General features: G+C 32.2%; 1 protein-coding gene and 2 long non-coding RNA genes across 3 annotated transcripts; 1 reads left to right on the forward strand and 2 right to left on the reverse strand.

Annotated features, from left to right (window-relative positions):
• Positions 1 to 486: 486 nt before the first annotated feature.
• On the reverse strand, positions 487 to 2,933 carry LOC135149744 (uncharacterized). The gene is made up of 3 exons (XR_010287944.1): positions 2,786 to 2,933; positions 1,585 to 1,699; positions 487 to 974 (listed from the first exon to the last, which is right to left on the reverse strand). It is a non-coding gene; the product is annotated as an uncharacterized LOC135149744 (long non-coding RNA).
• A 4,926-nt stretch (positions 2,934 to 7,859) lies between these two features.
• LOC135149545 (AT-hook motif nuclear-localized protein 23-like) lies at positions 7,860 to 8,345 on the reverse strand. The gene has a single exon (XM_064085290.1). The coding sequence runs from the start codon at positions 8,343 to 8,345 to the stop codon at positions 7,860 to 7,862; it is 486 nt and encodes a 161-aa protein (XP_063941360.1).
• A 3,136-nt stretch (positions 8,346 to 11,481) lies between these two features.
• On the forward strand, positions 11,482 to 15,535 carry LOC135149171 (uncharacterized). Its single transcript, XR_010287344.1, has 5 exons — positions 11,482 to 12,466; positions 12,549 to 12,646; positions 13,809 to 13,863; positions 14,269 to 14,345; positions 14,865 to 15,535. It is a non-coding gene; the product is annotated as an uncharacterized LOC135149171 (long non-coding RNA).
• Positions 15,536 to 16,653: the final 1,118 nt, after the last annotated feature.

A 16,653-nucleotide genomic window follows, 5' to 3' on the forward strand; every position in this document is an offset into this window, starting at 1 on the left:
CAGGCTCCAAGGAGGTGGTCATATACTGTAGTACTGTTTGTTAGGCCATGAATACAAATGGTATCAAAAGCATCATTAAACATAACATACAGAAAATGCAGAGTAGTAGAGAAGTGTTATGATGAAGATTAGAAGATTCGTGTTACGATGTAGAATGAATCGGATTATCGGAGTCGGAGAGCCCAGAGAGTCGCGCCGCGCAGTGAAATTAGGACATTGGATTCTAATCTCTAGGGTTATCTGTATGACTATATGTAAGTATTTATTTTATATGTATTAAAAACTTCGGTTATTTCGGTTTAAACCGAAATACTATATTGAAAACCGAACAAAACCGAAATTCTTTTCGGTTCAAACCGAAAAACCGAATTAACCGAAATTTTCAGAAAAATGAAACCAAACCGAACCGAAATTTTATGGTTCGGTTCGGTTTTTCGGGTTCGGTTCGGTTTTGCTCACCCCTAATGTAGATGTTTGTGTGGGTTGGCTTGCTTAATTGCTACAAGTGTTCCGTCTTCTATCTACCCTTTGTAAACCTTACCAAATCCTCCTCCAATTATTAACCTGTCTTTGAAATTGTTAGTAGCAGCGTTAAGCTCTGCTAATGTAAAGCGTCTACCCTTTACATTCACCCTATTCAATATGATTCACCCTGTATTCAGTGTACTCCAGTAATCATCATTATACTTCATCAAATAAACTTATAGTATGCACTAAGCAGATATTTCACTAGTAACTGATTATGTTGTAATTTATAGGCACCTCAACCATTTTATCAACCCACAAATGATTGTTTAGTGTGCAAGGATCCAATTTGCGCCTCTCCGCACCTTGATTACTGCAGATGTGATGACCCTGATGAATGTAACTAAGAATGCACTTATGATGCCGAATTTTATGTGAAGCAATGCCAGAGTCTCACCATCCATGCTAGAATTCAACTCAGGTCGTTTGACACAACACCACATATCTGCCTGAAACTCAAAATATAGTAAGATGCAAAGTTAAACATATACACAAATTTAATAGATTCTATAATAGAATGAAAATTTTATAGTAGAACCAACTAAGAAATATATGAATCAAATATCTACAGTAGAATCAACACTACAGTACACAATTCTATAACATAATTAATCATTTAATAAATTGATTGTTTTGATTCTATAATAGAAGCAAAAAAAACTAAAATTGCAAGCAGAATATTTATAACAAAATTGATTAGATAGAATTCAACAAGAACAATAACAAATGCAAAACTAGTATACATGAGCCGTAAATTGCAAATAAACCAAGATTAATCTATACGAAATCAAATCTCGATATGTAAAGACATATATATGGATTAGTGTAACTAGAAGCAGCCGACTCCTAATCTCTCTTGAACTAAATTGTCGACTAGAATTTACTGTAACTAGAAGCAGCCGACTCCTAATCTCTCTTGAACTAGAGAATAAAATAACAGCAGCTACCAGATCCAAATAGACTTATTGCAAAATATTGTGCTAACATTTCATCAACAAACCCACCATTTCAAATGTGTGATTAAACTAAAAATGTAACAAGAACAAAACACAAACAGACCTTCTGGCGGAGCTCGCTTCGATATTTGCAAAGCTGGCTCTAGTGTCTTACTAAACCAATCAAGTTCCAAGATTCATTCTGAACCTGTTTTCTTAAAATGTAGAGCTTTCAAAACCTGTAACAGATATTCCAAACTTAAGAAGTAAATAGAAAATTAAAACTACACACTATAATACTAAGGGAGAATACAAATTAAAAAATTAGTAAGGAACTACTAATAATACTACTTATTTAGCTCAGAACTCTTAGTCATGCCAATTTATTTTTACGGACTAAACAAATACTTCGGCCACTTTTTATAACCGGTAACCGCTAAAATTAGCTGATCTATCTTGATTCTATTGTAGAACCAAGGAAAAAAAATATCATCTAATAAAATACATACTTTAAAAGCAAAACTTATAGATTTGGAACTAAATTGTAAAACATTATATGGTTCTACAGTGGAACCAAAAGTGTAACACAAAGTTACATAATAAAACTAGATATTTCAGGAAATTATCATTTCGACTCTACAATAGAACCAACAAACATACATAATTTTGACTATAAATAACAAAATTGTCGCAATCGAAAAGGAAACTAGAAATAACAAATCAAGTTGCAAAACTACATACGACTCAACAACAAACAGCTACAATTAACCGTAAATTAACTACACAAAGATTCTATTGTAGAACCAAACCTACAATATAGAACTATGCATAAATAGTTATCAGTCAGACATACTGGTTCTACTTAGAACTATGTTACAAAAGATTCTATTGTAGAACCAAACCTATAATATAGAACTATGCAGAAATTAAAATTTTAATAAATTTACTTTCTTGATTTTGCAACAGAACCAAAATTCAAAAAATAATTTCAAACTGCATTATTCACAAAAACATTCCAGTAGAACCAAAGCAACATTACTGCTAAAAACTAAAAATTTGAACAAACTGATTTGATAAGTCAACATTTAACAAATCAAAATCAACATAGCGAGAGAGAAATAAGGAGCAGTATAACTAAAATTTAAAAGTAAATCGAATTGATTTGATTCTACAACGGAACCAGGCCACATTAATACGAATTGAAACTAAAACATATCAGAGAAACAATGAAAATTAAAATTCAACATATAACAAATCAAAATTAACAGAGAGATAAAGAGATAACTGCAAGTGTACCAAAATCAAAATCAAGAGAGATAATGAACCTGATGAATAGGTTAAATCGACATTATCATGAATCTGAGCTTGATTTGCGGATAACTGAGCTTGATTTGTTGAAAGACGTCATGTAGCAGTAATGTAAACTAAAGAAAGATCAGAGCACCGGCCTCCAGAGAGATAGCACGCGAGAGAGACGAGCTAGCGAGCTGCAGCAAGACAGAGAAGAGAGAGGAGAGAGAAAGAGATAATATTATGTAATAATATTTTAATTTTCTAATTGAACATTGTTTATGAATCGCCGTTAGATTTGATTCAGATCTAACGGACCAGATTAATAGAGAGGGTTCTCCATGAGACTCCATATAAGATGGTTCTCCATAGAACAAAGGCCTATATATATATATATATATATATATATATATATATATATATATATATATATATATATATATATATATATATATATATATATATATATATATATATAACAGATTTTGATTCTATGCAAAATCTGTTGGTCTATTCGATTGAGATTTTAATGTATTGTTTTTAATATATGTATTAATGGATTGCATGTGATTTTGATTTTATGCGCATTCTTGATAAAATGTTATAGAATAGAGTTGATATAGATACTTAGGATTGAAGCACAATGCTTCAAAATCTCATTGATTTTTTGGTGGGATTTTAAAAAACTTAAAAATACACAAAGCAATCCCCACAAAATCCATAATTTTATAAAATCCAAATAATCCATTACCATTCAGATTTTAATAGATTTTAATTCCAATTGAACACCATGGGATTTTTAAGCTTAATTTTAAATCCAAATTGAATACCACCAGATTTTGTAGAATAATTTAAAATCTTAGTGAATATCCTAAGATTTTAAAACATTTTAAATAATCTCAATTGAATACTCTCGGATTTCATTAATGAAAAAAAATCTTTTAAAATCTCAATTGAATACACCCCTTAAAGTATAATACTCAAGTATAATGAATTTTAATACATGTAATGTTAAAAATGTACAATCAGTCAGCCTTCTTTCAAGATTTATGCACACTTCTCCCCGAAGAAAATAATGAGGAACCCAAGTCCAAGGATACAAGCTCACCATCTGTAGCTCCCTAGGGAGACATGGAGGAGCTCCTCAATATTCGTTCAATTCTGATGGGTCTTTAACGACCAACGCTGCGTCAATGAATGTCATCAGTTACAGTTACAGTAACCCAGAAATGCTGTGCAAGTTGTACCACACAACTTCTTACATCACATCCATTAGGGATTTCAAGAATGACTGGTTTGCTGATGCCATTCACTGACTCACTGTTGGTCGTTAAAGACCCATGAGAATTGAACGGATAATGAGGAGCTCCTCCATGCCTCCCTGGAGCTGTAGGTATTGGGGTTGTTAAACCTTGTTGATCTGGTAAGCTTTCAGCCTCAGAATTAGGTTCCTCATGATTTTCTCCCAAGCTGGGAAGTGTCCATGAGGATCCACTGATTTTTTTTTGAATTACTCATCATTGCAAATATGTTATTGTTGTGAACTAAACAATGAAAGAGATAAGTATATATAGGGTGTTGCCCTAGGAGGCCATCAATTTATAGATGTTCATGATAAACATCTCTTATGAGCTGTAATTTGTGATTTTTATTGTTTATATGAGTTTAAAACGATAATAAGGCATATGAGATTTCACGGTTAATGAATAAAACAGCCGTGTTCATGGAATTTATAGATGGGGACAATCTTTTGCATATTTTTTTCACACAAATAATCATTTCAACTGATTGATAAAAGATATATATATATATATATATATATATATATATATATATATATATATATATATATATATATATATATATATATATATATATATATATATGCTTGCGCTCAAATGAGAACTGAGAACTAATCTCAGCCACACATTTTTTAAGCCTCAATTAAATCACAACCACACATTATCAATTTTTATTTTATACTTCATATCTTTCATCCCCCCTCTACTCAATCCCCCCCCCCTCCACGACTAAACACCACCACCACCACTCATCAGTCGCGGCCACTCCGCCCACCATCTCCGGTAAGGACAGATCTCTTTCGTGCGCTCTCTCTTTCTCCCTCTTCCCTGTATAAATCTGTTAGTTTATGTATACAGGCAAATGAGAGCATTCAAGCGCCGGATGAAACTCAATGACATCAACTACAACGACGCACTCCAATTCAACCAACCACACGAAAACAGCGCCTTTTCCAAGATATTTTCCGATTTACACATAGGTGACCTGGTGGCTACTATTCCTAAACAGAGTTGCCTAACTATGAAAACCTCAGGTGCTAGGCACGTGTTCGAAGATTCTGGTGTTGACGGTTATTTCGGCCTTTCCATAGCCTTAATGTATGAAAAGAGCTTGGGCAATCATTAATTTCAATCAATTTGAATGTTCTCTGACGAACTTCGTTGACCGAAGTCAGATCTGAAACTACTAGCTCAGTCTGATTTTTTCCATGTTTTTGTTAAATTTTTGGTGATTCTGCCTGAATTTTGGTGATTCTATATACAATGATGTTAAATTTTTTCAATATTTTTAGTTTTAATTTGGTGATTCCATGGTGGTTGTAGTTTAAATTTGAGTGATTTTATCTTAGATTCGGTGGTGGTTGTAATAATGTGGCGGTGATGTGGTTCTAATTTCGAAGATATGGTTGATTTTAGTGGCGATGGTGTTTTTGGTGATTGCAAAAATTAGTGGTCACTTAGTGATTTCAGTCATTAATTTCAATCGATTTGAATATTCTCTGATGAACTTCGTTGATCGAAGTCAGATCTGAAACTACAAGCTCGGTCTGATTTTTTTTTAGAATTTTTGTTAATTTTTTGGTGATTCCGCTTGAATTTTGGTGATTCTGTATACGATGATGTTAAACTTTTTCAATATTTTTAGTTTTAATTTGGTGATTTCTTGGTGGTTGTAGTTTAAATTTCAGTCATTTTATTTTAGATTCGGCGGTGGTTGTAATAACGTGGCGGTAATGTGGTTCTAATTGCGATGATACTAATTTTGGTGATTCTGATAATAATTTGGTGATTCTGATGGTGGTTGTATGGTAGTGGCAGTGGTGGTAAGATGCAATCAGGTAAAGAAAAAAGTACTACGGTGGTGACGGATGGATATATCTTTATTTTTGTATTAAAATAAATTTAGTGATTCTGCTTTAATTTTGGTGATTATGACAGAGTTCTCAGTTCTCATTAATTATAAGAGAGTTCTCACTGGATATGTCGATGTTTTTAAATGTATTTATTTGGGTGATCTTGATTAATGTGTTTGTTCAGGGAGACATGTCAACTATCTTCTTCGATTTCAAGGCAATTAAGATCTTTGTGGTGACGAATGGAGCTGGGCAACTTGAGATGGCATGTCCACACTTGGCACAGGACCAGCAGGGCCAAGGACAACAAGGCCGTGGTGAGGGCCAATGACAACAAGGCCACGGAGGCTCCAACAAGAAAAAAAATTCATCTAGAGGAGAGGATTATCAAGTGATGGAAGTGATGAAGATTAAGTTGAAATACTTTATTATTTTTCTCAATTTTTTGAATGAAGACACTGTAATATCATTAAGAAATTATAGTGTGGTTTTCTAAGACTCTGTAAAGATAATATTTAATGATAATGTCAAGATTTAGTCATTATTTTTAGTTTAGCAATATTTTTAATTTTAGTGATTTGTGTACATTTTTTAGTGTTTTGTGTGTATATATTTTGGTGCTTTATATATATATATATATATATATATATATATATATATATAGGCTCATGATCAAATAGAAACCACTCTTAAAATAAAAACTAGAAACCACTTTCCCTACCACTATTTATAACTACTGGTATACTAATTTATACTGCACCAAACACTGTTTTTATACAGTATGTAAAGAGCGATTTTTATTATCAAAATTGAGAAAATCTACTTATCTAAATTATTGATAATCGATTATAGATGATTAATTTCATCCGTAGGAAGGTTCTTGGTGGAAGGAAACCGCAAGAGAAGTTGTATGATGATGGTAAGTAGTCGTTAGTTTTGTAAGTTATGATGAAAAGTGTATGTGACTATTGTTGATGATAGACAATGGTGGCAAGTCGTAGAAACGTTTGGTAATGGTGGTAAGAGGTCCATTATTATAATTTGGGTGAAGATGATGATCATATACGTTAAATATATGTGTATATATATATTTATATTCACGAGATATGCTATATATAAATTCATGTTCTATATGTAGCTGAAGAAAAAGGTATCTAATTAATTACACAAAGTTTTTTTTTTGCTTGATAAATGAAACGAAAAGCTCTAACACTTTTGCCACGACACGCTATTTGTTGTGTTTTCAGCCTACACAATCAAAATATGGTGCATCAAATGTCGTTCATAAGTAGTCTGTTGGCACTATTTCAAAAATATGACAACATTTACTTAAATATTCTTGCTTGGCATATTGCAAGGCCGAGTACATTCCTCTGGCTCTTTTTATATAAAAGGCTGTGCGTTTAACATCCATAACTGGCTGCTTGATGTAACCATTTTCATGTTAAGATGCAAAGATTAATTATAAGATACTTTTGCAACAGCTAATTTCTCATGTCTTCATCATTGCTCTACTCCCTAAAATCCCCTCCTCTCCTCTAATTTCGTTACAGGGACAAAAAATATAGGTGTGTGTATATATAAGAATCACAAACTGAATTACAATACCAACAATTGTTTGGTATTGTAATTGCACAAATTTTTATAATGCCAGGTCATTTTCAGAAAAGCCACCCCGGATATATGATACTCTTTATTCTCTTATTTTATTTCATTGATATTTATTTAATTTATAATTGCTTTCCAAATGTATTTTATGTGTGTATATGAAATGAAATAAACTAATAGATTGCAACAATAAAGTTGTGCCTATAAGTAAAAGTGTATATCAGGAAAAACATCAGGAATAAATATTTGAAAATGATTTATTTGAACTGGATAGTTTATCAGAGTACATGGCTAGCCGATCGCTTTACTGCAGAACAACACTACAGATATATAATAGAATTAAAACATCAGACTTGTGTAGAAACGGCAAGAACAAGCGTAATAATACTTGCGGCTTTCATCTGAGAGTGAATCCGTCCTCCAATAACATTACCTGCTGCATCTGCAAATTGAACATGAAAACAACTAATAATGTCTCTAGAAGCAGCATTCAAACAACTGTAAGTCCCAGAAAAAGAAATCATCGTAGAAACGTATGGCGGACGGATTACACCTCGTGGATACACAACAACATCAGAAATGAGTCCTTGGCCAGTAAGCACAGTTACAGAAACCCCAAAATGCTGTGCAAATTGCACCACACAACTTATCACATCAAATCCATTAGGGATTTTAAGAAAGACGGTTTCCATTACAGAATGTTTGTTGATGGCATTCATTGACACATCGTTGGTGGTTAAAGACATATGAGAATTGAACGAATAATGAGGAGCTCCTCCATGCCTCCCTGGAGCTTGAGATGAGGATCCACCCAAGTTTTTTGAATTACTCATCACTATGAAAATGTTATTGCTGTGAACTAAACAATGAAAGAGAAAAGTATATATAGGGTGTTGCACTAGGAAGCTAGCAATTAATAGATGTTCATGATAAGCCTCCCTGATAGCATATATGAGCTGTAATTTGTGATTTTCATTGTTTATATGAGTTTAAAAAGATAATAAGGCATATGAGATTTCACCGTTATTGAATAAAACAGTCGTGTTCATGGAATTTATAGCTAGGGACAGTCTTTTGCATATTTTTTCTTCATACATATAATCTTTCCAATCACTGATAGAAGAGATATATATATTTGGAATTCATAATAAAAAATTTATGAATTTTTTATAAAATATAAGATTTTGATTCTATGAAAAATCATGCCGGGTATTCAATTGAGATTTTAGTGGATTGTTTTTAATATATTTAATTTAATAGATTGTATGTGATTTTGATTTTATGGGGATTCTTCATAAAATGTCATTCTTTAGGATTCGCTTCTTTTAATATATTTAATTTAATAGATTGCATGCGATTTTGATTTTATGGGGATTCTTGATAAAATGTCAATTCTTTAGGTTTTGCTTCAAAATCTTATTTATTTTGGTAGAATTTAAAAAAACTAAAATACACTTACCAATCCCACAAAATCCATAATTTTATGAAATCCAAAAAAATCTATTAAAATTCAAATTTTAATAGATTTTAAACAATCTCAATTAAATACCATAGGATTTTTAAGTATAATTTGAAATCCCAATTGAATACCATCAGATTTTGTAGAATAATTTATAATCTCAATTGAATATCTAAGATTTTAAATGAATGGAAAAAATCCTTTAAAATCTCAATCGAATACACCCCGTTAAAGTATAATACTCAGCCTAAAATATATTCAAGTATACTCTATCAAAATCTCGTAGATTATGTTCTGAAAAAGAAAAATATTAATGAGGAAAATCATATATTTGATACCCACCCAAAAAATTCAAGTATACTCTATCAAAATCTCATAGATTATACTTGATAAAGGAAAAATAAATATGGAGATGTAACAACCCCAAATTCTCAAACACGTAAATATTATTTAATAACTTTAATTGTACAAAAAAACGTACTATTTACAAATAGGCGCGTGTTATGGTTAAATCAAGATTATTACCTTTTGATTAAATTTATATTGACACAATAAAGATTTAATTATTTATTTTAAATAGCGTGACGAGGAAATAATACGTGCATGTGATAATATTTTTTTTTATTATTGATGAGATTACAAGATACTCAATAATATATATATTGAGGGTAGATAACTGGATTATTTCTAAATTAATAATGGTAGCAACAAATCTAAATATTTAGATAGTCGCACGCATAAATTATTTGCTTTATTTTCTCGATAGAGCCACTATAGATTGTCATTAAAATTATTTACTAGCTAAACTATTAAGTAGTAAAAATAAAAAGTTAAAAGTGAGTACGTATTATTATAAATAAATAATAGACATTGGAAAGGAAAGAATTTTTTTAGATAACCATATAATCATAAAAGATTTTTTATTTCCCTTTGCTAATGCTAGTTTCAAGGAGTGATTAATGCTTAACAATTCCACATCATTTTGCAGGACCTAATTTTGTACATGTATTAGTGGGGAGATCAGCACAATATTGGGTACACAAAATGATTTGACATTAACATTAATAAAGATTGTTCGTGTTTACTCAGCTATCACTCAACAACTACGTTCTACTATATTTTAAATAGCAACATGGCACATCACTCTGTGAAACAGTTTTGTGCTAATAACATTACTCTTTAATATTTTGAACGATAAGAAGATAAAAGGGTGATTTCGCTATGTATTATAATAATAAAATATAGTTAATCACTAAAGGAAAAATGAATCACAATATTGATTAAAGGTTAGAGCGGTTATCTTTTTCTAATTTTTTGCTAAACATGGATATTTCATCAACAAAATAAAAATTCACCACAGGCCATAGACCTAACCAGCCATCATACAAGCATAACATGTGAAACGGGCATGCCTTCTTAACAGAAGCTAACACGGGAAATTACCTAGAAAAAAAAACAACATTAATTGTCATATTATTTTAAAGGTAGATATTGTAGTCTCGAAGGACTCCAAAGTTTTTGGTCTCCATTGAGCACAACTATGAGTCCCACTCTATGGAGACCTACTTTATATAGAGTACATGGAGACCCTCAATCTAACCCTTAAATTCAAAGCTTATCCAACAACTGTGATTTAATTAAATAAAACAGTTGAGAAACAACAGCTGTTATCCTGTTACGCACACTACACGCACTTGCATAGATAGAGAGAGGGAGCGAGAGAATGGAAGAGAGCGAACCAGAGAGGTTATCCTAAGCATAGTTTATCAGATTTGAACTTTTTTTCGTGGATTATCCCGAGCATTGAGCCGGACATGTTCCGAAGAGGCATTAATTATCATCGATTCTTTCATATCTGACTTGTTTTTCATGAAAAATTGTGGAAGATATGTGCGTGTGTATGTTTCTTTGTAGGTTAGGTATGATTCTACATGCATATGTGTTTATAAGATTGAATTAATTTCATAGTTCTGATTCTATGTACAAATTAGCTTATTAATTTGATTTTTATGTGTATTATTTAAAAGTTTAGGGTTCGAACCATATTTTTTTTTGTAAAATTCTGATTCTAGAGTGGAAGAGCATTGTTGTGGTTTTGTGAATATTTTGGTTTTAAAATAATATTCTGTAATGGAATCAAAATTTGTGAAGTTGTGCTTCTACAATAGAAGTAAATGTATATCATGTCTTTATTAACTAGTTGATGCTGAGGTTAACGGAGTTTGTGTATAAATTTAAGGTATAAATTATGATTCTGTAATAGAACCAAATTTTGTAGAATTGTGATTTTGTAGTAAGAGGTATTTTAAAATTAAGATTATGTAATAGAACCAAAATTTATGGAGCAGTAGATAAATTATGATTCTGTAACAGAACCAAATTTTGCATCTTGCTATCTTTTAAGCACTTTTGATACTTGATATTTCCTATACGTCAATTGATTTGTGTTATTGTATTTATAAGTATTCTGTTTTTTCCTGTTGATGTTTTTTTTTGCTAAATTTTTTTTTCTTGTTGATGTTAGTGGATATCCATATTTTTAATCTCTTATGTAAAATAGCCAGAGCAACTATTTCTCATAGGTAACATTGTTCGTTTTATTCAGTTCTCAACTGTTAAGTTGCTACGTAACATCCGCTATAATTACCTTTGTTACAAAACTCATCTGAACCATGTAATGGGGATAATATGTAGTTTATACAACCTGTTCAACAAGAAATTTTCATATATGGTTGTTTCTTCCCCCCAAGAGGAGTCCACTCCGGATTGATGGTGTTGTCAAATGACACACCACCCTCACAATCAAATGCAACTAAGATCTCCTACCATTCAAAACTGAATCCATAAATGTACAGAAGACTCTGTTTTTAAGCAGAGCGAATAAAAATATAGTACTTCACATTTTATCTCTGATTTTATCTTGTCTCTTTGGTGTTATACTTCTGGTCAGGAAATTAGCAGGACAATTAGTCAATCCTGACAGGCCGGAAGATTTTAATCAGGCTCTTATGAAACTTGGTGCCACAGTATGCATTCTACATAATCCAAGCTGCTCCACATGCCCGGTCTCAGGTCAATGTCGTGCGCTGCCAGTATCAAGACATGATAGATCAGTATCTGTCAAGGATTATCCACCAAAAGTTTTCAAGGCTAAGGGCATGAATTTTCTGCCGTCACTGTTGTGAAAATAATAGAAGATGAAGCCCTGATGGATCAACCACAATGTAATAGTATATTCCTTCTTATAAAGAGACCATATAAAGGTTTACTTGGCCTTGGTAGTTTCCATCTGTTCCACTAATTGGCAAGGCAGACTTGGTCACAAAGAAAGATGCAATCGACCAATATTTGAAGTCATTTGATCTCGAATCTGGAAGTACCTGTGAAGTAATTTTTAGAAAAGATGTAGGAGAATATATACATGTGTTCAGTCACATATGTCTCAAGATGTATATAGAGTTGCTGGTTCTACATCTAAAAAGGTTCTACCCAAAGGTAAACTACTCAACACAGACATACAAGCACATTCATTTGACTTTGATTTCTAGCTAATTATATTGTTTCTTTTGGAATTAAGGCACGAAGTGTGTGAATCTGGAAAAAGAGAACATGGAAAAAAAGTATGTTAATAGCAAGGACGTCGCAAGCCTAGGACTAACATCTGGAGTGAGGAAGGTATGATATGATCTGCTTAGAAATTCATAAATTTTAACAGTATTAAAGATATATCCTGTCTTTCAATTCAAAATATCTTATTGATGACTCTTTGACAGATGAGTGAACCTACAATACTGTAACAGTTCTAATTCTACAGTATTGAGGTCGAAGTAGAAACTATAATATATTGCTATTACCAAAAACTAATTTTCTTAAATGTGGAAGTGATGTTAATAATATAGTAGAATACTGAAGAAATTTCAATTTTAATAAAATAGTAGAATAGTGTTGATATGAATGTGAAAATGAGTTCCTAATATATCAGCGTTAGCAAAATCTGTTCAATATAAGATTTTCAGAAATCTTTGACATGGTTAAGGGAGTTTGTGTATTTCATGTATATGTGTATGTATTGTTGTTTTTGATGCTACAGTAGAAGCACTATTTTTATTTTTCATTATTGTCTTACTATAGAAGCATATATGTTGTCTTAAAAGCATAAATTTATGTGTGTAGATTTTGATTCCGTAGAAGCATTTTTTTTTTGTACTCTTTTATTGTTGTGTGTAGATTGTGATTCTAGTATAGAAGAATAATTTCATGTGTGTAGATTTTGATTCTATTGTGGAAGCAGATTTATAATGCTTTTGTAGTATAATCATATATTTATATTTTTTTAGAATTATTAAGAATATTTATACAGAGTTATGTAATGGTTCTATAGTAATATAAATATGATTCTACAATAGTCTAGAAATTATTTTCTATAATGTAAATTTAGTGCTAAAGTTCAAGCATGTCTTTGTCTTGAGTACAATGTTGAGTTCCAAATTATTATCTCACTTTATTCACTTTTGTTTTTATATGCAAATCATAGCTAGACTTGCTTCATTACTATTTTAAAATTATTGAATAATGCACGTGGCTAACCTACAACAATTTAAAGTACAAGACAGAAAGATGGAAGGAAGCCTAGCATTTGGGACACTTATGCTCATTTTGGTCTGTGATTTTATTTATTTATTTGTCCTACTTCTGTTCACCTTTGGTAATTTAGTGATTTCTATTCTTTTTTGTTATAGCTGATCTATAGATAAGCATTTTCAGTCTTCTAGTTATTAGTGCTTAGTGTTTTTTTTACTCCCAATAGAATGTCTTGAGGTTCAGTTGATACTTTCAGGATACACAAATGGAGCTATGGAGATATTGCATGTGATGAGTATCACAAACACAAGGTCTGTACCATCATTCAAGAAAGACCTTATCTTTGTTTTTATCGTATTTATATGCTCCCTATTGGGTAATCTTTGGAGCTCTGCGAATTAAGTTCCCTGCCCGTTACCTCAAAGAAGTGATGTCAGTAGAATGAACTATCTCTGGATGATTTAAGAATGTGTTAGTTAGTATAAATTTTTATATTTTCTTTTATGGACATGTCTTAACGACAAGCAGTTCTACTGCATGAAAATCTCAATTTTAAGTACTCATCTTTGTCGTGTTAAATTTTGTGTACATTAATATTGTTGCAAGGTTAGCACTTACAAAAGCAGTATAGCCTTATATTAATATTACCCAAAAACAAATTTTGCATGTTGACATACCCTGATTCTTTTAAAATTTTCCCTCTTCTTTTCTGGCAGGAAGATGTCCATCTGATGGCAGAGACAGGCCTAGGGGCATATAGGTTCTCTATTTCATGGTCAAGACTTTATTCCGAGTATGCACACCTATCATCATATTTACTTAATTCTGGTATCATCTTTCTTGTTATTTATCAGTTTATAGATGATGACTTGATAAATAGTTCCAAGTTCTTGCACTACTGTATATTTCCGGGGTATATCTTTTTAGTCCAACTTTTGTATCACTCAGTTTAAGTACTTTTTTAGGCAGGCATGCAGTGGCAGAACTAGACGGGAGTGCACAATACAAGTTTTCGAGTCAAGAATGACAAACTAGTGCCTTTTAGGATCCGAACCCCACTACATTGTATAAATTTTTCTATAAATAATCTCAATTCTGCCCACATGCTCAACATCTGGAACTAATTATAAAATCAAGGGGTGCCCTCATTTTACCCCTGCATGGCTTTATTTCCTTCCTAAGATACTAGCTCAATGTTACAATGCCTGCACAGATGATTCTACACAAATTTTGAATTATTCTACATATATATAGCCCAATGCTTTGGTTGAATGTGTTAGATAGGCATCTGAATATCTTATATGTTATCCAGGTATAGATCAGTAAAAAGTGCATATTACCGCGAAGCAGTGGGAGCAATGGTAGTATATGACATGACAAAGCGGCAGTCATTTGATCACATACCTGGATGGCTCGACGAAGGGTGCATGCTGACAAGAATATTGTAATTATGCTCATTGGCAACAAATCTGACTTGGGAAGTCTTAGAGCAATACCAACTGAGGATGATCAGCAGCTCGCAGAGAAGGAAAAACTATGCTCTGTGGAGACATCATCCTGTGGGGCAACTAACGTCGAGACTGCCTTTCTGACGGTTTTAACATAAATATATAATATAACAGGCAAAAAGACCCTCACTGCTAGTGATGTGGATTATGCAAAGTCTTCAACTCTCAAGGGAACCAGTATAGTCATTCGTGGCCAGGAGCGGAATACTACTGCAAGTAGTGGTGGCTGTAGCACATAAATCTTTATCTTTTTCCTTTAAGGTCATGTTTTTTACTTAGGAATATAAGTATGTTAGGTTAGGATATTACTGTTCAAACAAAAATTTTAAAATTTTCAGCCAAAAAGATTTTCTGCAATGTAGCCAAGCCAGGCTCAAAGTAAGTCTTTTTTGTTTGTACAAGATCATTAGTATATAGTGTATGGTTTCTTTCATAAATAGAAGATCTTTGCAGTATTGCAATAACTTCTTAAACATGGTTCTATTACAGAATCAATTAAACATCAGTATCTCATTCCTGTGTCAGGACTCAATACATGTGAACATCTATAATTGCTTCGAATTGAAAAACTAATTCAACAATATCAAGTATATATTAATCATTCTAAAACCCAAACATAAATCCCAAAATATTAACGAGTGTTACTTTATTTCACTACACTAGTTCATAAAACTAGAAAACGCCAGTTGGTGTAGCTTTTTCGTTTTCAATAAAATGGAAAATTTTACACGATGTAGAATGGCTGAGCATTCGGTCGGTTCGGTTCGAAACCGATCCGAACCGAAAAAACCGAAAACCGAATTAAGCTTTTTTCGGAAACCGAACCGAACCGAATTATCATTTTAAACCGAACCGAACCAACCGAATTATTTCGGTTCGGTTTCGGTTTCGGTTTAAAAAAACCGAAATTTTTAAACACAAAATTGTAAAGAAGAAGGTTCATATCATATTACACTCAGCAGCTACAAAACTTCCAATAAGAAACTAAAATTAGTAACCAAAAAAGAAGGTTCATATCGGGACCTGTTCTAAAGAATCTGCAGAAACTATTAGCATCCACATTATCCCCATTTCAAGCAGCATACACTTAGAAATACGCTTTCACCATTAACAGAAAAATTGAAAATTCTATTCGTTGTCAATTACTAAAATACTTCAGGCTCCAAGGAGGTGGTCATATACTGTAGTACTGTTTGTTAGGCCATGAATACAAATGGTATCAAAAGCATCATTAAACATAACATACAGAAAATGCAGAGTAGTAGAGAAGTGTTATGATGAAGATTAGAAGATTCGTGTTACGATGTAGAATGAATCGGATTATCGGAGTCGGAGAGCCCAGAGAGTCGCGCCGCGCAGTGAAATTAGGACATTGGATTCTAATCTCTAGGGTTATCTGTATGACTATATGTAAGTATTTATTTTATATGTATTAAAAACTTCGGTTATTTCGGTTTAAACCGAAATACTATATTGAAAACCGAACAAAACCGAAATTCTTTTCGGTTCAAACCGAAAAACCGAATTAACCGAAATTTTCAGAAAAATGAAACCAAACCGAACCGAAATTTTATGGTTCGGTTCGGTTTTTCG

This window comes from Daucus carota, chromosome 9 (assembly GCF_001625215.2).
Source record: "Daucus carota subsp. sativus chromosome 9, DH1 v3.0, whole genome shotgun sequence".
NCBI lineage: Eukaryota > Viridiplantae > Streptophyta > Magnoliopsida > Apiales > Apiaceae > Daucus > Daucus carota.

What these genes read in the sequence shown, in the direction of transcription:
- LOC135149545 (XM_064085290.1), bottom strand. Translation starts at nt 8,345, where the DNA reads ATGAGTAATTCAAAAAACTTGGGTGGATCCTCATCTCAAGCTCCAGGG.